Here is a 26,617-nt window from a genome sequence, read left to right on the forward strand (position 1 = left end):
CAAAAAATGCTAGTGCACTTTCTTTTATACATTTGAATTCAGGAAAAAGTGGCTGGTAAAAAATATAAGTGGCTGGTAAAAAATATAAGTGGCTGGTAAAATTTGGCATTCAAAAAAGTTAATTTCCCACCCTGTTGACCACATTCAAGTGTTGATAAAAAAAGAATGAATGAAGCTAGAATAAAATGTTTTTTGTTTGTTTGTTCGATCAAAAATGGCGGCGATGACTGGACACTTATTTTTTTTAAATGCTGTTGAGGAAAGAGTTAATTACATTTCTGGCTACAATACCCTCACCTTAATGACAAGTATGTCCTTTTTGGGATCATGAACCAGGAAGTCAAAAGCTTCATTCCAGCGAGGAGAGGTTGAACGATCACACACCTTTATATTAGAGAGAACAGAAATAGGAATTTAAATATACAAAATATATTACAAATAGATTAAAATATATGGCATATAACTTTTACAGTGCGGCATGATTGTCATTATTGATGAAAATCTCCTGCCTTGGTTTTGTACGATGTTCCTCCAAGGACAAGTTCAGCGGCAGCTTTTGGTTCCTTTCCACTTTTCTTCAACTAGACACCAATATAACCATTATTAATTACCAAGCTTATGATTCTTATTATTATTAACAGAGCTTATGTTACTCTTCCAGTACAAATGTAATAATTCCATTAAAATGAGATTGCATTAATAAAGACCATTTCTAGTCAATTAAATACTTAATTGACTAGAATAAATACACGGACAGAAATGCTCAAAATTGATTAAATATGTAAACATAAAGGAAATAGAAATACATATATTATTATGAATACTTACATTTTATGATATATATGTTTGTGTGTGTATATATATACATTATCAATCAGAAAGTATATATATCAGAAAAAGATGTGATTTATTTGTGTGAATGACTCACAGGCAGTTCATGAGCTCTGTCTAAAAGAATAAACAGCAACGCTGCTGACGGCACAGATTTGTTCTGGTAGGACTGAGTGCTTTGCATCTGCATTACCTGATAAAAAAAAAAAAACTCTTTTAGTATCAAGTAATTTTTTGTATAAACAAAGAATCAACAGACTCCATGTGTCTTCATTTAAAACTGACTTGTTCCAATCTATCCCGCTGTGTTGCGGTGGGCAGCCATTCCAGAACCAAATGGACTCGGCCGTGTTTTATATCATTCAAAGTAAACCACTGGAAAAGAAAAGCCAGCAGGGAAAGATTAATGCGCTTATTGTGTTGTGATCTTATGAATCGGAGCCGAATGGGTTGATATATACTCACTTCATCATTGTACTGGGACCTGATGATGCCTCCAAGCTTGAGCTTGAACCTGAGCACACATGAAGACAAAAGTAAAGAGTCATTCATGTCGATTATAGTATCTGAAATAATATGTAAATAACATGTTTGACTTTTTCTTTTAATTCTCAGAAGCTCAGAAGAATCTCCTTAGTTCTCATTTATATATATATATATATATATTCAGTACTGGTCAAAAGTTTGAAAACATTAATACTATTTTTGATACTTTTTTCAGGATTCTTTGAACAAAAAGTTTAAAAAAGAACAGCATTTATTCATAATAGAAATATTTTGTAAAAATATGCTCTACCTTTCAAAAGTTTGGGGTCAGTCATTTTTTTATTTCTGTATTTGAAATAAATTAATACTTTTACTCAGTAAAGTAATAAAACGTGATAGTAAAGATTCGTATTGCTAGAAAAGATTTCCATTTTGAATAAATGCTGTTCTTTTTTTACTTTTTATTCATCAATGAATCCTGAAAAAATGTATAACAGGTTCCAAAACAAAAATTTAGCAACAACTGTTTCCAACATTAATAATAACCGAGTATCAAATTAGAGTGATTTCTGAAGTGACACTGAAGACTGGAGTAATTATGCTGAAAATACAGCTTTGCATCACAGAAATAAATTATTTTTTAAAGTATATTCAAATAGAAAACAATTATTTTCAATTGTAATAATATTTCAAAATATTTTTAAAAAATCTGTATTTTTGAACAAATAAATGCAGCCTTGGTGAGCAGAAGTGACAAAAAATATTAACAATAGTAATGTTTTCAAACTTTTGATCAGTATACACATGTATTACAGTAATGAGAAATTGAGGGAAAACGTGCCTAATTGTTCAATAAAATTAGTTTAATAATGCAAAAAAAAAAAATTTACACTTAGTAAGAGAGATTATAAATATACTAACCTTCCAAGGAAATCATCAGAGTCAACATCCTTGTCATAGACCTCAAACCTCACCTCTAGATTATGATCAGGACTCAGAATCATCTAGTAAATAAAAGAAAAAAGAAAAAAAGAGTAATAACCATTAAGCCCTTTTAATGTTTTTATTTATTTATTTAATTTACAGATAATAATTATAACAAATATTTAGAAATATTAAAGAGTTGAGCATAACTAGAGAAAAAAAAAACATAGTTACTACAGAAACCTTTCTATGATATCTAGATTTTTTTCAAAACTACATTCTCTTATTCCCACCTCATACATCTCATTCCAGGTGGGGTTGAGGTTCTCCTTGATCACATGACTCTTTAAGGTTGTTTCTCCAATATGGATCTTAACATACGGGTCGCTCTTCCCCTTCACCATCCCTCCCATCATGTTGTCCTTCGCAACCAGATCCTGAGCCTCCAAAAGATGGATACGCAGCACCCCCTGTGGGACAGATATTAAACAACAACAACAACATTAAAAGAATGCTAATGTGATCCTGCCATACAACATCCTTAAAGCTAATACTAAAATCAGAGGGCATGTTGATCCAGGAACCTAAAAGGTCAAGAAAATAACAGACTCACCTTGGTGCCGAAGCTGGGGTCATGGCTAGTCTTTTGGGGTCGTACGTCTGTTGAACTAGAGACTTTTGACTCCTCTGCAGAAACACTGGGAGAAACCTTCTTGTGAGACCTGTTTAACATGAACAAACACACACAGACATAAACTAATCTTAATATGATCATAACCCATTATTGTTATGCATATTACTTTGTTAATTCAAGCTAAAACAGGATGATCAAAACCATAAAAAAACTCACTGTTCTACTGGTTTATCCACATGTTGTTGCTCTTCATGGGACGGTACAAATGTTTTGACTGGTTCCATATATCCAGCCACATTAGAAGTGGAATCAGGAAGTTTGCTGAGATCCTGTCAATGAAAAGCAACAAGTGAGCAAATCATTTTTTTAATAAATAAATAAAATAAAATAATAGCTGTGGTCACAGTTCACTTTCGACAAAACAATGTTTATTGTATTGTTTTGATAAAAATTTATGAAAAATGTATTTTTAAAATAGACATTAAAACGAGATGTATGATAAACACAAATACATGATATATACATAATGTATCTGAAATACATCTGACTGAAATGTTTATTTGAGTCATATTTTAATAAAATATAAAAATATAATCAAATAAAACATTGACATTAAAATACAGTGACTAATACATTTATGAATTAACAAAACATGAAATTAAATAAATCAATGATTAATTAACTCGAATAAAGCCTTCGAGTGAGTTATGGTTTACACACACACGAACTAACCTCGGTGTGAAGCTGTGTTTTCGGTGCAGGCGGCGTGTGATGCTCATCCATCACTGTTTGTTTCTGAGGTTCTTCAGGCCGTGGTGTAGGCACTGGTAGAGTAAAGGCTGCTAGGTTACTGATCCTGTTGGTCATGAGCACAAAATAATCTGGTTTAGCTCTCAAGACAAAAATTATGTGATTTATATTATGAAATCAGTAATCATCAAAAAAAAAAAAAAAAATCAAACCCTTTTGCTTGCAGCTTCTTCCTCTCAGGCTCCTTACTGACTGCAGCTTGTGGATGTTCAGCAGTGACTGCTGCTTTTTCTACATGCTGTTCAGCCGCCGGATGCTGTTCTTCAACAACAGGCTTTTTACGATGAAGGACACTTGTATCCATTCTCGAGTCCAAAATCTGATAATAAAGTAGAGCAATTAGGCATTTAAAAATGTGTTACGGTCAAGATTTGACACACTGATTGCACGAGATCCATGTACAATAAAAACTACTGTAGTTTCTAGAAAAAGTAATCATAATAATTATTTCACCTTAAGTTGTGCTCTCAGCAGAACTTGACTGTCAGGACTGGCTCCATCCAAACTCAACCATTGGTCCATCAGTAGATCTGGTTTTGAAAGCAACTCTCTGATTGGTAGAACCACACAGCCCAAGGGCTGCTCAAAGGCACTTGAAAGCTACAGCAGTGAAATGAGAGAAAAATTTGAACAAAGATTTAAAAAATAAATAAATCCATTAACAATGTTTACATTTTTCTTTTAAATTTAAAATAAATGTACATGTATTATACTTTTAATAATAAAACTTATCTAATTATTAGTATTATTTATAATAGCAATAATAATAATTAACATTCTTCTTGATATAAATAATAGACACAATGTATAATATTTAATTTAGATAATACAGGTGAAACTTACATTTTTTTAATATTGTGCAAAAGTTAATTTATTTCAGTAATTCTACTTAAAAGGTGAAACTAATGTATTATATAGACTCATTACATGCAAAGTGAGATATTTCAAGCCTTTATTTGTTATAATTTTGATGATTATGGCTTACAGCTATGAAAACCTTTTCACATTATTCTTATTTTGAACTTGGGGTTTTCATAAGCTGTAAGCCATAATTATCAAAATTAACAAATAACAATAAACAAATAAAGGCTTGAAATATCTCACTTCGCATGTAATGAGTCTATATAATATATTAGTTTCACCTTTTAAGTAGAATTACTGAAATAAATTAACTTTTGCACGATATTCAAATTTGTTGAGTTTCACCTGTATATCATGTCATGTTGACTACCCAAATATAGACATTTCAACTTTTATTTTAAATTGCCCCTATTCACATTTTTCCAGATATTACTTTTCATGTAGAGTTTGTAAATGTAAAAGGTCTAAAAAGTTTCAAAGAGTTATTGTCTCCCAAAAGAAATAACTGATTCTGAACTGCCTGAAATGAGCCATCAGTAATTTCAGTCTCACTTCCTGCACGATCCTACATACAGTAGGTTTGTAACAGATTTGAAAAATGGTCTTAATTGGCTGCCAGCGAAAGACATCTTTTCCCCGCCCTCAAACTCTGTAGTTGTAGCTGAGACTGGAAGAGTTTGGTTCGTGTTGTCGACGTGTCAGGAAGATGCTGTTTTCTGCGCTGCGAAAGCAAATCCACTTTGCATGCAATTGACCCTTCACAGGGAGCTTGATTGACAGGTGATCTGACCAATCATACTTCGCCATCCGCCATTTTGTCCGACAAAGCAGTCAGGAGAGCTAGTAGATTAACATGGGAGGATTTAAACTTGAGAAGCAGAGTGTACTGACGTCTTTCCGCGGTTAAAACAACATTCCTTCTGATGTTCATTCATGTTTATTTGATGCTATAAATAAACTAGAAGGAAGAGATGATCGATTCACGAGCAGCTTTAACTGAGGCTCTACACTACAGCGATCTGTCAGACACATGAAAGAGCCACAAAACGGTATTTATTGTTTAAATTTCTTTAAAAAAAATGACCAAATTTGAAAGGTGAGACTTTGTTTAAAATCAAAAGTAACCGAAAAGTAACCTGGTCTGTCCTGTCTGTCGGTGTGTTGTCAGTGTCCTCTCTGCTCCGCGATGTGTTTTTCACTGCGTGAGAACATGGTGTGTGTGAGAGCGGCGTAGCTTGTCGGACATAGCGACAGTAACTAAGGGGGGCGGGTCTTTGCGAACGGTCAATTCTAAAGGATGAGGACTCGTGCTGGTATTGATACGGTAAAACCGACGCCATCGCTATTGTTACTACTGCTGAGAAAGATCCAGAGCTGAAATTCAGATAAGGTAATAAGTGTTTAGTTTCCGACATGCGCTATAAGCGATAGACCAATCACAACAGACTGTGCCATCTGACCAATCAGACAGAAAAGAGGACACTGTACGAAAAGAGGTGATGCTGCAATGCGAGAAAATAAAAGTGTTTTTTGATCATGGATACATGTAAACCTGTAAACATCCAAAACAAAATTAGGAACCTAATCTACTTCACCTTTATAATAAGAATCTCCTCTCTTGGGTTGAGAACCAGGAAGTGAAAATCTTCACTCCACTGAGGAGATGTGGCGCGGTCACACACCTTTAAAGAGACCAGCAAAGAAGTTGCTTACATTAAGGGCCATAAATGGACACACAACTATATCTTTACATAAGGAACAAGTTCCACCTTGGTTTTATGAGAAATGTCACCGAAAACCAGCTCTGCAGCAGCTTTAGGCTCCTTTCCACTCTTCTTCAGCTGCACACATGGACACAAATGAGTGTTTTAATCACAGCAAGTTGATCCAATACAGCTGAACTGTATTTGTGTGAAAAAGCTTGTAAGTGCATGTGTGTAAGACGTACCGGCAGGTCACGAGCTCTCTCCAAGAGGATAAAGAACAGAGCTGCCGACGGCACGGATTTGTTCTGGAATGAATGTTCTGACTGTAACTGCAGAGCCTGGACATGAAGAAAGCAAGAACACAATTCAAAATGCAGCTTGAGATTGAGACAGAAATTATAATGCCAAATTAAATCATAAAAAAACATATTCACATTAAATATACTTCATAATAATACTACACAATAAACAAATATATATTTTAAAAATGTATTTCATATTAAAAAAAAACATTACTCTGTTACTCTGATCTAATATTCATCATTTTTATTGAAAGGTTCGAGCCTCACTTAAAATTTTAGGAGGAGCTTGAAGTAAATCAATTAAATAAAAAAATAAGGTTTATAAAAAGGTCTAGAATAGATGCATTGCACATGGATCGAGTTAATATTGATACTCAAAAACATCATATGAATTAATATAATATATGTCAGCTTTAATAATGACCTTTTGCAGTCGGTCAGGTTGTGTTACTGTGGGCAGCCACTCCAGAATCAGATGAACACGGCCATGTTTGACATCACTCAGAGAAAACCACTGACACAGAGAAAGAAAACACAACGGAATTAATATATTACAATACTTTCTCACATTACCAGTAAACTTACTAGCAAACTGAATCCTCCCTAAAAGCCAATATAAGACAATTTGTCTAAACTGCTCAAAATCCAATCACTAGAGAATGAGAAATGAGGAAAGATACTAGTGATGATGCACTCACTTCATCAGTCAACTGGGACTGAATGATCTCCTGTAAGCTGATCTTCAGCCTGTGGACACACACAGGACGAGCATCATGTCAACATCTACATCTACATACCAGTGTTTTTTTACTATTATTTATATACCGTTATAGTATTTATCACAGTAAAGTTACTTTAAAACAGACTGTGTTGTATAAAGCGCTAAAGGTGACTTGACTATTTATAAATAGCTTGAATTTATACATTTCCAATTTTCGTTTGAGTAATTTTGCTGTGTGCTTTTGCATTTTTATTACATTTTTAACATTTCTATTTAGCTTTATTTTTATTTCAGCTTTAGTTTTAGTAATTTTAGAACTTTTTGTCAGTTACATTAAAAAAAAAAGTGAATAAACACATTTTAGATCCAATATTTATTTTATTTATTTTTATTTTAGCTAACACAAAGTATTTGAATAGTTTTAGTTTTATTTAACAATTACAACACTGACACATACCTCCCCAAAAAGTCGTCTTTGTCCATGTCCTTGTCAAAAACCTCCACAAGAACATCAGAGGTCGAACTGGAGGCCAGAACCAGCTGGGAAAAGCATTGATCACATGATATTATATTTAAAAACATTTTAACATCAGCTAAAACCGCATCTGAGGACCTAAACCCACCTCATACATCTCATTCCAGGTGGGGTTGAGGTTCTCCTTGATCACATGACTCTTAAAGGTCGTGTTTCCAACATGGATCTTGACATACGGGTCGCTCTTCCCCTTCATCATCCCACCCATCATGTTGTCCTTCGCAACCAGATCCTGAGCCTCCAGCAGGTGGAGGCGGAGCACGCCCTAAAACACACCAAATGTTCTCACTATGTTGGTGTGTTCGCATTTATAAGCCATATCAACAATGCCAGTCTAATATTGCTCACCTCGGTACCAAAGCTGGGGTCAGGGCTGGTGTGTAGAGGTCGAAGGTCATCTGAGCTGGACACTTCCGTGACCTCTGGGAATTCCTCCTCTTCTAGGACTGACACAGAGGAAGTCCTGCTGACAGGAGACGGTGGGACCTCTTCAATACTAGACCTAAAACCCCCCAAACAAACACAGACACGCACGTCAAACTCAAAGGAAGTTTATTGTCTGTGTGGTCAAAGAAGTTACATAACATGTAACAAAATGAAAATGAAACATTATTCATTTTAAACAAAATATCAAATAAACACACATACTTAACAGTCGAGTAATCATTAAATAAATACACACTTAAATACAGTTTTCTAAGAACATACTATTACGTTAACCAGCGATGGATTTATAGAGTTCATATTTCATTTTATAAAAGACATTACAGGTGTTCAGCAGAACTGTTTATTTCAATGAAATGAAAGAACTTCAGTTTAAGGCACTGTTTATTAAATATCATCTAGATTGTTAAGGTATATGTTTGAGGGCTCGATGACGTGTGAATTCTCCTCCTCTCACTTTTGCACTAATTCCTCCTCCCGTTTTCTACTAATGCTGGACGCTTCAGGACGTTTCAGCTCCTCGTGCTGGTCTTCAGAGCTCTCCGTCTCTTTAGGGCAAAGAATCTACAACATAACATCATAACATCATAAGATAACATCATATCACGCCATCTCAGAGTCAGACAACTGCCTTCTAAAAATCAGCATCCTTGTAAATATCCAATATCCTTGAAATAATGATAGGAAAAGCCTCGCCCCACACGTTGACGGGATTGGTTACATGTTTGTGACCAGGGCTTGACATTAATACCTGCCAAATGCGGGTGTATTTCAGCAGTGGCGTATAACGCATTCACTCCTACTAGCCACTTTGGTGGGTTGAATTTTCTATATATAGTACATCAATTTTTCAATTGTAGTCTTTTAAAAGGAACAATAAACTTAGTGCAATGTAGTGTTGTCAAAAATATAGATTATTCGCTACATATCGATACTGAAATATATCTGAAATGCTTCCAATACTAATTTTCCGCAGAATAGATACACAATACCAGCTGCACTTTCTCGCTCTCTCATCTCTCCGACAGCGAGTGACACACAAACCCGTTTCTCCTCACACACTCGTTGCATTTGCTCCGGATGAATATTGTTTGTGTAACAGGGCTTGAATTTTTAAAAATAATTTTACTATAATTTTGTGCTCACACACAAAGTGCCGAGCATAAAGCCTCTCAGTACTAAATTGAGTTATTTTTCGCTGCTTATTGCACTCAAACAGTCAAATACACACAAAATAAATGTCAAAATGCCAGTCTTGGTGAGTATTCACGTAAACAGTCAGTTATGTTTTAAGTGAACGTAAACAGTTGTTACGTCTGTAACAGTATAATGGATAGGGGTGGGTATTGGCAAGGACTTCACGATACGATACGCATCACGATACATGGATCACGATACGATTTCATCACGATACATCACGATACGATAAATATTGCGATATTCCACACAGTTAACTAAAAATGTAAAACCAAAATAAAATACAAGTTACGGTGTGTGCCATCTGAGTCTTACATCAGATCACATTGATAAATCAGCAGAAGAATTGAGTCAAAGCAATATATTACAAAATTTCCTTTCCAATTAATTTTTTTAGCTGCCATAACAAAATAGACTTGAACTTTTAACAATGGACACATTAAAAACGTTAAAATAATGTGCATTAGATATTTAAAACTAAATTAAAGTGTAGTGCACAGTTACGGTAAGTTAACTCACTGAGGTTATGTGGGGCTGAGCTTGAATTAAAAAAAAACAAACATGGAAATAAAGTGCAGATACTCAGGTACTGTCCATGTAAACAATGAAGTGAAATATGCAGCTTTCACTACCGAAATTGAGAGTGTGTGTGCGCTACTGAGTGAGCGTGCGTTTGTGTGAGTGAGTGAGCGCGAGAGAGTGCGTGTGTGAGTGAAGGTGCGTTTGTGTGAGTGAGTGAGCGCGAGAGAGTGCGTGTGTGAGTGAATGTGCGTTTGTGTGAGTGAGTGAGCGAGAGAGTGTGTGTGCGCTACTGAGTGAGCGTGCGTTTGTGTGTGTGAGTGAGCGCGAGAGTGTGTGTGTGTGCGCGCGCGCTGTTTGTGTGAGAGTGAGCGTTAGAGAGTGCGTGTGTGTGAGAGTGTGTGAGCGCTGTTTGTGTGTGTGTGTGTGTGTGTGTGTGTGTGTGTGTGTGTGTGTGTGTGAGAGTGAGCGCAAGCGAGTGTGTGTATGTGTGCGAGTGAATGTGTGTGTGAGACGGCACGCGATGACTGGTCGGAAAGCAACGTGTGTAGTCTGATATGTTTCTTGTCCACGACAAGAACATAAAGCCGCCATACTGCGACATCTAACGTTGCAGGAACGGAGGTTGTAGTTCACCAGGTCACACCCCGTTTAAAACGTGACTTAAATATTTATTTATTTATTTATTTTTTAACATCGATTTTTTGAGCTGGAAATCGATGTTGTGTATCATGAATATAAAAATCGCGATGTATCGCTGTATCGATTTTTTAGCACACCCCTAATAATGGATCCACGTGTCAGGTCTTAAAGTGATAGCAGCCTAATATACCTGCTGCCAAATTATGAGATAATGTTAAAAATATATATATGGCTGTTTTTCCTGAAGTCAAAATTGTGTGTGGCTAGTGAACAAAAAAGTTAATGTCAAGCCCTGTTTATGACGGTAGGAATTAGGGGTGTGTTTTTGAGGTTGTCTTTTGTATACTATAGTTTTGTATACGACGGATGAATTTGCTCATGGTTTGTCTTAAAGCAATGCTAAAAACACCACATAGACATATAAAACAACATTCAAAACTTGCTTTTCACCACAGGGGCCCTCAATATTTAAATAGAAACAAGTTATTTTAAATTGCAATAATATTTCACAGTATTACTGTATTTTGATCAATTAAATGCACCATTAATGAAGATCGAATATGCATGCGTGTGTTTTACCTTCAGTTGAGCTCTGAGCAGAATCTGACTCTGAGGTGACGCTCCATCCAGATTGAGCCACTGGTCCAACAGCAGATCTGGTTCAGAGAGAAGCTCTTTGATGGGAATCACCACAGATCCCAGAGAGAAATCCCAATTGTGGGATAACTGGTGAGAAAAAGTGAGGTTAAAGGGTTAAGGTCAGATGGTAAAGTGTGTTGCCAGTCAAATACTGCATAAAAATGTGCTGTATGCGAGTTCTAACCTTCACAACAAGGTCTTCATTAAAAGGGTTTCGAACCAGGAAGTGAAACGCTTCGTCCCATTGGGGAGAGCTGTTGCGCTCACAGACCTACACCACACAGAGTCAAGTCAAGGAAAAAGAAAATTAATTTTAGCCACACATCATTGACCAAACATGTAAACCGTATCTGTGGTGAAGCAGTTTCTCACCGTGGTTCTACGAGACGTTCCTCTCAAAATCAGCTCCACTCCAACTTTAGGTTCCTTTCCACTCTTCTTCAACTAAACACAGAGAGAGAAAATAAGACCATTTGTAAAGCACTGTGGGGAAATGTTTCAGACATGTTTCTTTAAATTATCAACTTTGTTTCAGATTTTCTCCTAAAATGTTTCTAAATTAAATCAGTTGTTGAAATACAGTACTGTTCAAAAGTTTGCGGAATAAATTTTTCAGATACTCTCTTTTGCTCACCAGGGCTGCATTTATTTGTTTAAAAATACAGTAAAAACAGTAATATTGTTAATTATTATTAGAATTTAAAATAAGTGTTTTCTGATTTAATATATATTAAAATGTAATTAATTCCTTTGATGCCAAGCTGAATTTTCAGCATCATTACTCCAGTCTTCAGTGTCACATGATCCTTCAGAAATCATTCTAATATTCTGATTTGCTGCTCAAAAAACATTTCTGATTATTATCAATGTTGAAAACAGTTGTGCTGCTTCATATTTTTGTGGAAACCGTACTTTTTTTAATGATTCTTTTGAATAGAACATTTTAAAAGAACAGCATTTGAAATTTAAATCTTTTTTTTAACATTATAAACGTCTTTACTGTCACGTTTGATCAATTTAATGCATCCTTGCTGCTGAATAAATGTCTTTCCACCCAGAAAAATAGCAGCTATAAGATAATTTGAATAATGTTTGAGTTGATATTGAGATCTCTGACTTCTGATTGCACACTTTGTTTCCTGGCAAATCTGAGCACAGTTTGAGACATTGTTGAGGTCTTTTCTGAAACTCTAGAGGGGAACATGCAAGATCACTGGGGTCTTTTTCTCAGGAGAAAACTCTGAAAAACAGGAGGATCTCAGTCTCTCCATTAATGTCATTACTGTCCGGGACAACGAATGAGATATTTGCCACTTGTGTCATACTCACAGGAAGCTCATGTGCGCGCTCCACATACACAAACAGAAGAGCGGCAGTCGGCACTGTCTTATTCATGTATGAGGTCTTTGATTGGTACAGCAACACCTGATGAATAAATCATACAGTTAACCAGTTAGTTTCCTCAATGTATTGTCAACACAGACAGAGACTGATGGAGGATGAGAGATGGTTCTGCCCACCTGCTGGAGTGTCTCTGGGTGTGATACAGTGGGAAGCCATTCCAGAGCGAGATGAACACGGCCACGCTTCACATCGCTCAGAGAAAACCACTGCCACACACACACACAGTCACAAGAGGATATATGTATGAGTTTCTTTATACAATATATATTATACTTATTACTACTAATGCATATATACTCAACCTCATTAATGTATTGGGAGCTGATTATGTCACTCAGATTCATCTTCAGCCTAAAAGAAAAACAATATGAATATATGCCTAAATAATGCATAAGAGTTTTACTGACAGCAGCCTTTTTACCTGCCCATAAAGTCATCTTTCATGTCCATGTCCTTATCAAAAACTTCCAATGTCAAATCCTGACCAGGAAGCTGCGTCAAAACCACCTTAAAAATAATAACGGGAAATGGCAAGTTAAAACACTTAGTCATACAGCCAAACAATCACTCACAACTTAAATGAAGAAAAAGTCCTGCTGATAAATGTTTCGAAGACTAGCATACTTCATAATTTGCAGTACATACAGTGTACTGTGTATTTATTTATTTGTTTTAAATAGCGCGTAAAACAACATGCAAAAATAATTATGTCAAACATTGTTATAGTATTTAGTATAGTTTTTAACTATAGTATAGTAGAATGGCAGTTTGACATTCTGGACGTAGCGTCAAGGTTTGATGTATAAATGCATTTGCAAGTATTCCCACCTCATACATCTCATTCCAGGTGGGGTTGAGGTTCTCCTTGATCACTTCACTTTTAAAGGTTTCACCTCCAATTTGTAACTTGACATATGGGTCGCTCTTCCCCTTCACCATCCCTCCCATCAGGTTGTCCTTCGCAACCAGATTTTGAGCTTCCACGAGGTGGATCCGCAGCAGCCCCTGCAGGAACAAAGAGAAGATCATTTTACTTTGATTTCAGGGGTTGGTTATGATCGATCGGATCATCGAAGAGTGTATATTCAAGAACATATCGTACTTGTGTGGCTAATAGTGTTAAATATGAATAGCATAGCGACATTAAGAAAACATGGAATAAGTTTCCACTGTTATGCTGATGACAGTCAATTATATATTTCATCAAGACCAGATGATAACACTAAATTATCTAAAATGACAGAGTGTGTTAAAGATATAAAATATTGGATGACGTGTAATTTTCTTCTATTAAATTCAGATAAAACGGAGGTATTACTGATTGGTCCAAAAAACTGCCCACAAAACCTCTTACAATACAACCTTAATCTAGATGGACGTCCTGTTACTTTATCCTCTACAGTAAAAGATCTGGGTGTTATACTAGACCGCAACTTGTCTTTTGAAAATCATATTTCAAATGTCACAAGAACAGCCTTTTTCCACCTTAGAAACATTGCTAAGCTACGTAATATGCTATCAGTTTCTGATGCAGAAAAGTTAGTTCATGCATTCATGACCTCGAGACTAGATTACTGTAATGCTTTATTAGCTGGTTGTCCTGCATCCTCTGTAAACAAGCTACAGTTAGTCCAAAATGCAGCTGCTAGAGTTCTTACTAGGTCAAGAAAATATGATCATATAACACCAATTTTATCATCTCTACACTGGTTACCTATTAAGTTCCGTATCAATTACAAAGTATTGTTACTGACCTATAAAGCCCTAAATGGTTTAGCTCCTGTGTATTTAAGAGATCTTCTATCGCCATATATTCCATCGCGCTCTTTAAGATCGCTAAATTCGAGGCTTCTGGTCGTACCTAGGATATCTAAGTCCACTAAAGGAGGGAGGGCGTTTTCACATCTAGCTCCTAAACTCTGGAATAGCCTTCCTGATATTGTCCGAGGCTCAGACTCGCTCTCCCAGTTTAAAACTAGATTAAAGACGCATCTCTTTAGCCAAGCATTCACATGATGCATCTCATACCTTTTATACTACAGTTAAATCAGATCAAATGCATTCATATTATGAACAGCAGCTACGCCTGTCCCGAGATAACTCAAATAGAGTTCGTCAGCTCCAGTTATGTATCCAGCCTCTCATGGAGACTTCAAATGCCCCAACGCCTGTGAAGAGACGACCCAACGCCGGCGATATGTTATGCCCTAAATTTTATGATTAACTAACTGTATTTTTGTATGTATATTTTTGAAATGCATTTTCTGTAAAGCTGCTTTGAAACAATATGTATTGTGAAAAGCGCTATACAAATAAACTTGAATTGAATTGAATTAATAGATGAGATCTGCACACCTCAGTGGCGAAGCTGGAATGGGGCGTCGTCTTCTGTGGACGCGTGGCAGAGCTCTTCGAAAGAGGGCCACTGGAGAGGAGGGAGGACGTTACTGCAGCTTCATCCAAACAGAGAACCTGCAGGAAATGACATCAACACAAGCGATGTTTCCAACCAAAGTTGAGAATTTAACTTGTGTGCAAAACTGGAAAATCGCAAAAAATATCGCACAGTTTCCATCTGTGTTCACGAGAGCAACACGACGCATGCGTGGAGCAGACGTTGTTAGAGATTAATATTTTGTAAATAAAGTGGAAAATTATATTGTTTTTTTTGCATGGTAGAGCATATGTATGTGTACTCAAGCTTGTGTATTGTGTGTCAGATGAATTTACCCTGAGAACTGTGTTGATGTGGATGCGGCTGTCTGAGCCAGAATTCTCAAGATTAAACCACTGATCTAAAGTCAGATCTGGACTCGAGAGAAGATGGGAAACAGGAATGGACAGACTTCCCAAAACCTGAACACGGTCATTATCCTTCACCTGAAAAAGAGAGTGGAGTCAATGTAAAAATGGCTTAAGAATGTCAACCAGGAAAAATTCACATTTGGAAAAAGAATCCTGGAAGTAATCACATCTGAACCCCGTTTACACCTGTATTGAGAGCTGGTGTATGGTCATAACAGGGCAGATGATGTTAGCATACCTGTACACTAATGCTCTGTTTGCTTGGGTCTCTGATGAAGAAAGTGAACGCGTCCTCCCACTGAGGGTTCACTGTATTCCAGCAAATCTAAGAAGAGGGGAAATAAGTGAGTGAGAAGAGCGGGTCACATGGGAAAGTTTGGTTGGCACAGGTTGGTGATTGTGTGTCTTACCCGGCTGTCACGAGTAACATCCTGCACTGAGATTTGAGCAATCGGGTTGGGATCCTTATTACCTTTTTTCATCTAAAAACAGACGAAACGGGTACAAACACACTTAAAAACAAACATAAAATAGCATATGCGTGACAGGTCATTTACCATTTTGTCATTAATATGATTAGGTTTCCAGTTTAAACTAATAAAAACACATATATTTCATATAAATTAGGTTAGTAAGAGATTCTGTTTTTAGGATTTTTAAAATGTTTTTGAAAGAAGTCTCTTCTGCTCACCAAGGCTGCATTTATTTGATCAAAATACAGTAAAAACAGTAATACTGTGAAATATTAGTACAATTTAAAAGCACTGTTTTGTAATTGAATATATTTGAAAATATAATTTATTCCTGTGATCAAAGCTAAATTTCAGTATCAATACTGCAGGGTGTCAGCGTCACATGATCCTTCAGAAAGCTTTCTTATATGATGATCTGGTGCTCAAGAAACATTTCTGATAATTATTAATGTTGAAAACAGTTTTGCTGAACTGCTGAAACGTTTTTTTTTCAATCTCATAATTCTGAATTTTTTTGACGCAATTCTGATTTAACTCACAAATCTGAAATTGCGAGAAAAAACGTCAAAGTTGGGAGTTTATATACAATATTAAGTCTGAATTGTGGCTTAATTTTTTTGTGGATTTTACTTTTATCACAGAGCAAAACGCTATAGACTTACAGTAAGTGCATTATTGTAAACACAATTTTTGTTTTAGAACTGAGAAATGAGTTTTATTATCTGTCTAATATCAATTATTATCTGTGGTCAACCGTATTTCCCAAAAAGTGCATAAAAATAGGTGGAGACATAGCTAATGAAGCCAGGACATTCCTTTAAAATCCTCCAGATCCTCGAATATCCAGGGATATTCACTTGATGTGTGTACTTGTTTCAAGAGTTTTAAGTATCAGTGTGTGCCTCTTAAGTTCACTGAACTCTTTTTGCATTGCACTTCTAGTAAAATATTCTGGATGCGGGAAACGGTGCGAGTGCTTTCACAGAGTGATCTCTCAAGACCACGATCTGAATAAGATATATATAATGTTTCATTTAATAGTTTCTCTAGACATGGCTGCAATCCTCCTGTAAGTCTGCTTCAGAGAGGGCGGCAGCCAGTCTGCTGCCGAGCATAAAGGGAAACGGCAGGTTGTCGGTAACCAGGAGCACACACACGCACACACACACACACACACACACACACACGTTTGCTTGGTTTCTCTACCATGGTGGGACCTTCCATTGACTTCTACTGTTTTTATACTGAGCTAATGATGTTTTTTATCCCCTAATCTTAAATGTAACCCACACTGTAAAAAAAAATAGCTGCGATTATTTAGCACAACTTAGAATCCAACATTGTTTCAACTTTAAAAAGTATGTGTTCAAGCTTGACTTAAAATATTAAGTTTAGTTAACTTTAGTTTAGTTTGGTTAAGTTGGATATTTAAGTTATCTCAACAAATTTTAACTAATCACAGCTACATTTTTTACAGTGCACACAGAAACCTTTTAGCAGTTTTATATGTTGATTGAGACATTATTTAGTATGTTTATTAACCCATTTTTAATATAGGCATTGTTGGCTCGTCCCCACATTAGGGTGATTTCAGGTTTCACTTCCTTTTCAAAGACAAGGCGGAAAAACCTGACCCACATACAGTACCGTTCAAAAGTTTGGGGCTTGTAAGATATATATATATTTTTTAAGAAATGATTGCGTTTATTCAGCAAGGATGCATTAAATGTATCATAATTAAAGTTAAGCATTTACACTGCTGCAAAATATTTCTATTTCAAATAAATGCTGTTCTTTTGAACTTTCTATTCAGTATAGAATTCTTTAAAAAAATTATCATAGTTTCCACAAAAATATTGGAATAATAAGAAATGTTTCTTGAGCAGCAAATCAGCATATTAGAATGATTTCTGAAGGATCATGTGACACTGAAGACTGGAGTAATGATGTTGAAAAGTCAGCTTTGCATCACAGGAATAAATTACATTTTAAAATATATTCAAATAGAAAACAGTTATTTTGAATTGCAATAATATTCCACAATATTCCTATTTTCCTGTGTACTTGATTAAATAAATGCAGGGTTGGAAAAGTATGGGGACAAAATGTCCCCACAAAGATGGTAATATCTGAAATCCTGAAGAAAGAAAACCTGAAATTGTTTTTTGAAAATGTAAAAATGCAGAAAGTTTTCGGGGTAGGCGATAGAATATACAGTTTGTACTGTATAAAAATCATTGTCAAAGGAATGTGCCAATAAAACATAATGTGTGTGTGTGTGTGTGTGTGTGTGTGTGTGTCTGTGTGTGTGTGTGTGTGTGTGTGCTTTTGTTTATATTACATTGTGGGAACCAAATGTCCCCACAAGGATAGTAAAACCTGAAATCACCTCCATTGTGGGGACCAGCCAGCGGTCCCCATGAGGGGAACGGGTTAATAAACATACTAAATTATATTTTTTCGAAAATGTAAAAATGCAGAATGTCTCCTGTGATGGGTAGGTTTAGGGATAGGGGCAGTGTAAGGGGATAGAATATACAGTTTGTACAGTATAAAAACCATTACGCCTATGGAATGTCCTCACAAGGATAGCAAAACACCCTTGTGTGTGTGTGTGTGTGTGTGTTAGAACAAAGAGTGCAGCAGGAAGATGATGTGAGAGTATTACTCACAGGAAGTGCCTCAGCCTTGTCCAAATACACTGCCATGATGGCTGCTGAGGGTGGCTTTGCTGTTTTACTCACCACACTTTCATTTCTCTTCAGAACCTGAGAGAAAGAAAGAAAAAAAATGAGGGCAAAGTAGGGTGGAGCAAAGCTACTGTAAAAACTCCTGTTTGCAGTTGCTCTGTTTGTCAAGTGTGCAAAGTAAGCTTTCTATCTCGTTAAAAGATTCTTGGGTTTTGTTAAAAGGTGTTTGCATGTAAAACACAGCACACCCATTTCTAAGAAACCCCCATGTATTCTGTGTTTGTACGGTGTTATAAGACCTCTTTCAGTCTTCCTGTGTCGGCTTCTAGTGTCAGCCACTCCAGTCTGAGGTGAACCCGTCCTGTAGGGGTGTCCTTCAAAGTGAACCACTAAGAAGGGGACATTAAAACAGCAGATAATCACACATGCGAAATTCTACAATAAACCTAAGAGACTGACATAATGAAATATATGATAAAAGACACAAATATTCAATAAATAAGCTGGTCATTATTGCAAAATAAACCTTTCAGAGTGATACAAGACTGAATTGAGGCACGGATCACCTTGCCAGAGGTTTATTTTGCAGCTCAGCGTACAGTGGTACGACATCAGTGTTATTTAAGTATTATTTATCTATTATTATAGTATTCATTAATATTTTAAATTAGCTTTTATTTGTTTATGTTCAGTTTTCAATATAATTTTAGTACTTCAATCAGAATCAAAAAGAGCTTTATTCAACTTAATTCTGTCATGACAATCTCTGAGTGTTTGGCGTGGTAATAAATCAACATGGACAATGTTGATATGTTTGGTCTTGGAGGAATAAATCTGCAAGTACGGGACTTGCTAGTGCTAATACATATATGACACGCTGCTGTGAGCAAATAAGACATGCTGCTGCTGCATACAAAAATTTATTTATTTCAGTAATTCAACTTAAAATGTGAAACTAATATATTATATAGACTCATTACATGCAAAGTGAGATATGTCAAGCCTTTATTTGTTATAATTTTGATGATTTTGGCTTACAGCTTATGAAAACCTTTTCACAATATTCTAATTTGTCGAGTTTCACCTGTACATGAACTACCCATAGCAGATCTATACAGGTGGAGCTGGGGAAGGTGGAGGGTTTCTGAAAGTGCTCTGCAAACTGCTACAGAAAATGCTGACCAGTATTTGACGGTTGAGCAGCGAGCTCATTGGCTGCTGATGTGACAGGAACCAATCAGCTGTGCCCTGAATGATGTGATTGCGAACAGGTTGAGTTAAGGACCTGTCAGCCTGCGCCATCTAGAGTTTCATGACAGAACTTTGTATTTATTTCAGTCAGTTACTAGGGCAAAATAAGTTATTCGACTAATATTTCTATAATACTGAAAAGTTTTAGAGAATGGCGAGGGATATGAAACCAGAAAACTAACGTTTTGCATCATTAAAATATTTGACTGCAGAATGCCTTGATGGACCAAACAGAAGCAAACATTCAGCCATGTGATCATTTTATTTATAAATAAGAATAATTGCAATATACAATGGTTTTAGTGGTTTGTAGCTAATTGTTTCATCGATTTAGATTTCATGTCACTTGTGGTGAAAGTTATGCACACACTTGCAAACCAAATCAAGTTAACCACACACACACACACACACACACACACACACACACACACACACACACACACACACACACACACACACACACACACACACACACACACACACTCACACACACAAACACACACACACACTCACACACACAAACACACACACACACTCACACACACAAACACACACACACACACACACAAACACACACACACACACACACACACACACACACACACACACACACACACACACACACAGTGCTGGAATATTATCTGAATGTTCTCACCTCATCAACTACTTTAGATTTCTTCACAATCCCCAAGTCTAATTTTGTCCTGAACACAAGTGAAATAAAGAGAATCAACACAGGGATGAGAATAGAGATCAGCAAAAGTTTATGGTAATGGTGGCTTATGGTAGGACACTATAACTGATGTTCAGAAGATAAAAATCTGGAACAGATCTATATCAAAGAGGTCATATTATAAGAAAATTCTCAATTTTTAAGAAAATGTTGGAATAAAAGAGTTTAATGCACTATGGAAACACTTTAAAAAACAAACAAGATATCCTCAATGTAAATTGATTTAGTGCAAGAAATCTTGACTAACATTATAAGGATTATTCGCTTATAATGTTAAAACGGTAAAGATATGACTTCTTTGAGAGAATAAATGAGAAACGGAATGACGGGAGATGAAAAGCAGTGATATGGTACCTGCCCAGGAAATCATCTTGATCAGCATCTTTATCAAACACTTCCACCTCTAGCTCCTGACCAGGCACCTCATGAACGATGACCTGACAGACAGACACACACTCATGCATGAAACACCAAACACACACCTACATTAACAGCGTGGGTTATCTATGACAAAAAGCGGCGTACATGATTAGACATTTAAACACACACAGATACATATGACCTTATGAAGTTCATCACATTTACATCATATATCAATATTATGATTTTAAATACACCTCTTAAAACTTGAAGTCAGTCTTTAAAGTGTTACTTCTTTTGTTGATACCGCAATGTGGTGTCATTTGAACACCCACCTCATACATTTCACCCCATTTGGGATTGAGTGTATTGTCCAGATGCTGGGATTTGAAGGTTTGCGGCCCGACTCTGAGCAGGGCGTACGGGTCAGACACACCAGACACAATGGTGTCCTTCGCCGCCAGACTGTCAGCCTCCACCAGGTGAATACGCACAACTCCCTTGAAGAAATAAAGGAAGATGCACAGAATATGAAAGACAGCAGTGCAGGGAACTGCTTCATTATTGCATTACTCCTCAATGAAAATAACAAATTACATGGTGCCATTATGTTTCATGGAAAGTGATGCTTCAGATTCATGTATGCTACTGTACTTCTCCATTAAAAACTATGAAACATATTGCAAATTACACTGCAAAAGTGGCACAGAACACTACCTTTCAAAAGACTGGAGTCAGCTAGATTTAGATTAATTTATTTTTTAACGAAAAAGACGGGTTTTTTTTACGTGTCACCATACTTGGTCGTGTAACTGTATTTAAATAGGGAAAACGTGGAGGTGTTTGGTCACTTCTAACTTCATCTCTGTTTGGTTTGGTCCCTAATGAATGAACTGGTCTAAGCTAAGTGCTATCAAAGTGTCCCCGCACGCCAGAGCGATTAAGTGCACGCACTGAGACGAGAGAGATATGTATCAACTCGTATTAGTTAAGGGAATAACATAATTTAATATGAAAAAACGGTGGAGTATCCCTGTAATACTCTTATTATTAATACATAATAAGAAATGTTTCTTAAGCAGCAAATCATCATATTAGAATGATTTCTGAAGGATCATGTGACACTGAAGACTGGAGTAATGATGCTGAAAATTCAGCTTTGCATCACAGGAATAAATTACGAACAAAAAAAATCAAACCATAATAACCTCCACCCACGGTTCGGCACGCAATTGCTGATTAATTTTCAAAATGATGACACGTACACATCTATAATATGTGATAAAACTGAACCATGAGCAATTTGAACTGTTACACCCCAGTGTTAATTTCGTTAATAACAAAAAAAAAATCCCAGACGAAAACGAGACGAGAACTAAATAAAAACGACAATATTTTTTTGTCATTTTGTCAAATTTTAATGACAAAAACTATGACGACAATCAACTGACATTTTTGTCAATGAATAAAAACTAGATGAAAATGTTAGGGAGGGACGATTTAAGAAGAGAGCCAGTCAGAACTGATGTCCTGTGTTTGTGATGCTCATATTGAATTGTAACGTGCTGATCTACCCAGCGGGACATGAGTCAGCATGCGCTAGATGCATGTCTCATAAAACATTCAAAACTGTAACCGTCTGGGAGAAAGAGCAGAGCTTTTTTCCCCGTCTGAATGGACAAATACACACAACATCATTTCTAAACCTCCATTTTGGAGAGTATTCACGTAAACACAGTCGGTTATGTCTTTACAGAACGTAAACAGTTGTGAGAATATTGGATTGACGAATATCAATTGGATCCGCACATTTGGTCTTAAATCAGAATCAGAAGAATCAGAATCAGAAGTAACTTTATTGCCAAGTAGTGTTTTACACATACGAGGAATTTGCTTTGGTCAAAAGTGACAGTGCGTAATAAACCTAATGCCGTCTGTGTCCTTAATATTAATCAAACAATAAAAGAAAAAGAGAAAAGCATTCACTGCTCTTTAATAGCTTTAATAAGGATTAATTATATGTAATTCATACAAATAAATATGTCTGCTTGAAAGAATAAAGAATGATGTATGCAAGTTGTAATAAAGAATGCATATATCATTCATTGAAAAGAACTTTAGGAGAAGTGGTTTTATTTCATTTTAAGATTTGTTTAATGTCACAGCAGTTAAATCTGTGTCTGTATGGCATGTTCAAACTTTAAAATCATTCATATTACAGTAATAGGTTAATAGATAGTATATAATGTATATAAAGTATATAATGTATATAGAGTACATAATGGGTTTGGAAATTTGAGAGAAATTCAAAATGAATGCATTAAAATTTAACTAAACATATTAGATTTTAAAATATGACTAAAATTTGCTGTCAAAATTAAAACTGGTACACCCCTGTGAATTACATTTTAAAATGAATTCATTTATTCACAGTTATTTCAAATTTTAATAATATTTCACAATATTTCTGTTTTTACTGTAGTTTTGATCAAATAAATGCAGTTTTGGTGAGCATAAGAGACATAAGAGAAATTTAACTGAGCCCAAACTTTTGAACTGTGGAGTAAATGTCAATTGCAAAAACCAAAGTATCATGTATTTGAGTGATTTGGTCATTGTATGTTGATTCGATGTGTGTAAGGTCTGTATGCGTGTGTTACCCTGGGCAGGGGGCTCCTCAACTGTGCCACATGCAGGTCTGCCACTAGAGGAACAGTGAGACGATTGGGCAAAACCAGGAACGAGGCAATCGCGTCCATGATCATAGTATCTGACATCATACTGAGGAAGGGAACAGGGACAGAAAGTGTGAAATAGTTTTTTTTTTTTTTAAGAAACGGATGTTGATCAGGACAGCGAGTGTACTGACCTGAATAAAATGTTATTGTGTATGTGTAATGACTGAAACTCACTTGAGCCCTGGAATGTCCAGCAGGTTGGTCAAACCGGTCCAGTTAATGACCAGTTTCTAACAACAAAGAGGAAAAAGGAGAATATTACATGTTTCTAAAAAAGTAATATTCTAATTCAAGCACTAATGAAAGAATAAAGACAGTAAGGATCAGTACACACAGTAATGCAGAACATTTTAAAGTTCTATAAAGGTTCAAAGAACCCAGGAGGGTTTCAACTTCCTCAGTTAACGGATGCTAATAAGAACTAATAATGTATTTGATCTGAAGAACATATAGGTTTAGATTAAGCCAGGATTAGGCCTTAGTTCAATTAGGACATTTAAGTAGCTTTTATAAACGTGCCTTAGAAAACATATTTCAAGATATGTCAGTGCAAGTTGCTTTCAGTTAAAACATGTTCAGTTCAAACATGCATTTTAGTCTGGGACTAGGCTTAAAGGGATAGTTCACCCAAAAATGAAAATGCTGTCATAATTTACTCACCCTCATGTTGTTCCAAACCTGTATGAATTTCTTTCTTCTGCTGAACACAAAAGAAGCTATTTTGAAGAATGTAGGTAACCAAATGCTTTCTGGTCCCCATTGACTTACATAGTATACTATGGAAGTCAATGGGGTCCATCAACTGTTTGGTAACTGATATTCTTCAAAATAGCTTCTTTTGTGTTCAACAGAAGAAAGAAATTCATACAGGTTTGGAACAACTTGAAGGTGAGTGAGAATTTTCATTTTTGGGTGAACTATCCCTTTAAGACTTGCCTGTAAAACTGGGGGATAGTGTAATGTCAAAAATGTTTTAAGCTCAAAAGAATCATCCAGTCAACCATAAAAGAACCCTTATTTTTCATAAACTCTTAAAAATAGAGGTTCTTTATTGGCATCTATGGTTCCATGAAGAACCTTTAACAAACATGGAATCTTTCCGGTCCACAAAAGGTTCTATGTAGTGGTGAAGTACGTGTTTAGAGACACTCACAGGTCTTTGGATGAAGAACATGGTCACAGCACCCACGATTGGGACGTCACCGATCAGTGGCTCCAAAATCACGCGCATCATCCCATGAAGCTGAAAGAATGCAAATGGAATTATCTCTCAAGATTTCATTTCTACAGTGGGACCATGTATCAAATGTACTATCACAACCCATAATCTCACCTGTATTCCATTCACACCAGCCTTGCAGAAATACCTCTTCACCTCCACGTTTATCTCCACATCCCCCACGTAACTGAGAAAGATGGCGGAGAGGAAACATTAGGCTGCTTTTAACTCTTTACAAATAAATGTAACCATTCTGCTGAATTTGTTTCAAACACCTAAAACTTGATGTAAAACTAAACAAAAATTAAGTCTTTAAATAGGATATACACTCATGTTATTCTCTGGATAAACAAATCTGAGTTGGCTGCGGTTTGACAGTCTTGTGTCAGCTTGTGAAATACAGACACAATATCGATTACACAAGACTTTGAAATCACTCCCTGCGAGACAATAGACAACTCACTCATAATAGGGCCTCATGAGAATCCCAAATATATCTCAATCTCAAGTCAGTAAATAGATGTATGCGTATACCTGATGTAAACGTCAAGCAGAATTTGACCTTTTTCATTTTCTGAATGAGCCTTCACTCCGACCACCTTCATCGGCTGTAAAATAAAGAAAAGTTCTGTTGTAGAAGATAAGATGTGCAGCCAAAACTCGAATATAGGGCAAATCAGTTGTTTCTTTATGCATATATTATTCCATAACGCTGTAATATAGTCGTTTATTATAGGTCATTAGATTTTAGGTTAGTAATAGTAATAGTAAAAACATTTAACAACATATTTGCTTGTTCATTGTTCTCTGATGTCGGGTAATGGTCACATGACAAACTATCTTTTTAGTGCTTTAATTTGATTGTTTAGATTTTAAATTTATTTTAATTTGACTTTTTATGATTTCATTATTAGCTGTTCATTATCAGCTCATAAACACCCTGCAGTAATAATTCAATAGCTATTTCATAACATCAGAAGTCTATATCTATGTTAATGAGCAAGATTTTCACAGCCTTATGTCCTTTAAATCACATTAACATAAAAATTTCACTCTTGCCTTGACAGGAATGTTTGCCATGAGACATTAGATGTGTTTCTTCTAACAGAATGCTTGTTCAGACGTGTTTCAAGGGCAGTGGAGCCTCTTTTAATCTCTCTACTGTAGTGGAATGAGATCTCCAGGAATGATCCTGGAATGTAATTTATTGTGTAGCGGTGTCTGTGTGTGTGTGTGTGTGTATGACCTTGCCACCAAAGTCTATCTTGGTGAAGCTGAGAGTCTGTAGATGAGTGCTGGAGCCGCGGATGGATGGAGCAATGGTTTCCGTAAGCAGCTTTTCCAAATACTGACCAATATATGGCCAGGCCTGCTGGATAACCTTGAGAAATAGACAGGAAGAGAGAGTGTCATATTTGTATTTGATATTAAAGTCACCATGAAATCAAAAATGGACTATTCTTATTTTTTATGGAATATTGTAGTATTTATTATAAATAGTTCATCCGTGCACATCTTTTTTTTATTTATTCATGTGCCCTCATAATCTTTAATCAAAACAACTTCCCCTCCCTATTTCATTCACATCTCATCTCTTCTCTGATGACGTGTTTACTGGCGTGAGGTACATGTTTTCTTTTTCGAGAAGCCGTTTCTCTTGATATACATCACAATTAGGGTTGGGACAAATAGT

General features: G+C 36.0%; 1 protein-coding gene across 1 annotated transcript in view; it reads right to left on the reverse strand.

The window, feature by feature from the left end:
* esyt1b (extended synaptotagmin-like protein 1b) overlaps window positions 1-26,617 on the reverse strand; it is a 38,044-nt gene that overhangs the window by 6,758 nt on the left and 4,669 nt on the right. Inside the window, exons 3-46 of the mRNA XM_079629029.1 lie at window positions 26,171-26,305; window positions 25,459-25,532; window positions 25,039-25,111; window positions 24,859-24,948; window positions 23,880-23,935; window positions 23,628-23,748; window positions 21,303-21,467; window positions 20,962-21,044; window positions 20,530-20,578; window positions 18,923-19,012; window positions 18,606-18,701; window positions 15,871-15,942; window positions 15,699-15,785; window positions 15,386-15,535; window positions 15,011-15,127; window positions 13,484-13,660; window positions 13,077-13,162; window positions 12,958-13,006; window positions 12,772-12,861; window positions 12,581-12,676; window positions 11,624-11,695; window positions 11,436-11,522; window positions 11,192-11,338; window positions 8,712-8,818; window positions 8,159-8,312; window positions 7,899-8,075; window positions 7,733-7,815; window positions 7,253-7,301; window positions 6,979-7,068; window positions 6,495-6,590; window positions 6,316-6,387; window positions 6,142-6,228; window positions 4,139-4,285; window positions 3,838-4,004; window positions 3,608-3,731; window positions 3,092-3,204; window positions 2,855-2,963; window positions 2,535-2,711; window positions 2,239-2,321; window positions 1,297-1,345; window positions 1,117-1,206; window positions 929-1,024; window positions 510-581; window positions 298-384 (exon numbers count right to left, since the gene is read on the reverse strand). Coding sequence (XP_079485155.1) covers window positions 298-384; window positions 510-581; window positions 929-1,024; window positions 1,117-1,206; window positions 1,297-1,345; window positions 2,239-2,321; window positions 2,535-2,711; window positions 2,855-2,963; window positions 3,092-3,204; window positions 3,608-3,731; window positions 3,838-4,004; window positions 4,139-4,285; window positions 6,142-6,228; window positions 6,316-6,387; window positions 6,495-6,590; window positions 6,979-7,068; window positions 7,253-7,301; window positions 7,733-7,815; window positions 7,899-8,075; window positions 8,159-8,312; window positions 8,712-8,818; window positions 11,192-11,338; window positions 11,436-11,522; window positions 11,624-11,695; window positions 12,581-12,676; window positions 12,772-12,861; window positions 12,958-13,006; window positions 13,077-13,162; window positions 13,484-13,660; window positions 15,011-15,127; window positions 15,386-15,535; window positions 15,699-15,785; window positions 15,871-15,942; window positions 18,606-18,701; window positions 18,923-19,012; window positions 20,530-20,578; window positions 20,962-21,044; window positions 21,303-21,467; window positions 23,628-23,748; window positions 23,880-23,935; window positions 24,859-24,948; window positions 25,039-25,111; window positions 25,459-25,532; window positions 26,171-26,305 — 4,491 coding nt within the window. The remainder of the gene's footprint in view (window positions 1-297; window positions 385-509; window positions 582-928; window positions 1,025-1,116; window positions 1,207-1,296; window positions 1,346-2,238; window positions 2,322-2,534; window positions 2,712-2,854; window positions 2,964-3,091; window positions 3,205-3,607; window positions 3,732-3,837; window positions 4,005-4,138; window positions 4,286-6,141; window positions 6,229-6,315; window positions 6,388-6,494; window positions 6,591-6,978; window positions 7,069-7,252; window positions 7,302-7,732; window positions 7,816-7,898; window positions 8,076-8,158; window positions 8,313-8,711; window positions 8,819-11,191; window positions 11,339-11,435; window positions 11,523-11,623; window positions 11,696-12,580; window positions 12,677-12,771; window positions 12,862-12,957; window positions 13,007-13,076; window positions 13,163-13,483; window positions 13,661-15,010; window positions 15,128-15,385; window positions 15,536-15,698; window positions 15,786-15,870; window positions 15,943-18,605; window positions 18,702-18,922; window positions 19,013-20,529; window positions 20,579-20,961; window positions 21,045-21,302; window positions 21,468-23,627; window positions 23,749-23,879; window positions 23,936-24,858; window positions 24,949-25,038; window positions 25,112-25,458; window positions 25,533-26,170; window positions 26,306-26,617) is intronic.

Source organism: Phoxinus phoxinus, assembly GCF_949152265.1.
Source record: "Phoxinus phoxinus genome assembly, chromosome: 11".
In the NCBI taxonomy this organism is placed as follows: Eukaryota; Metazoa; Chordata; class Actinopteri; order Cypriniformes; family Leuciscidae; genus Phoxinus; species Phoxinus phoxinus.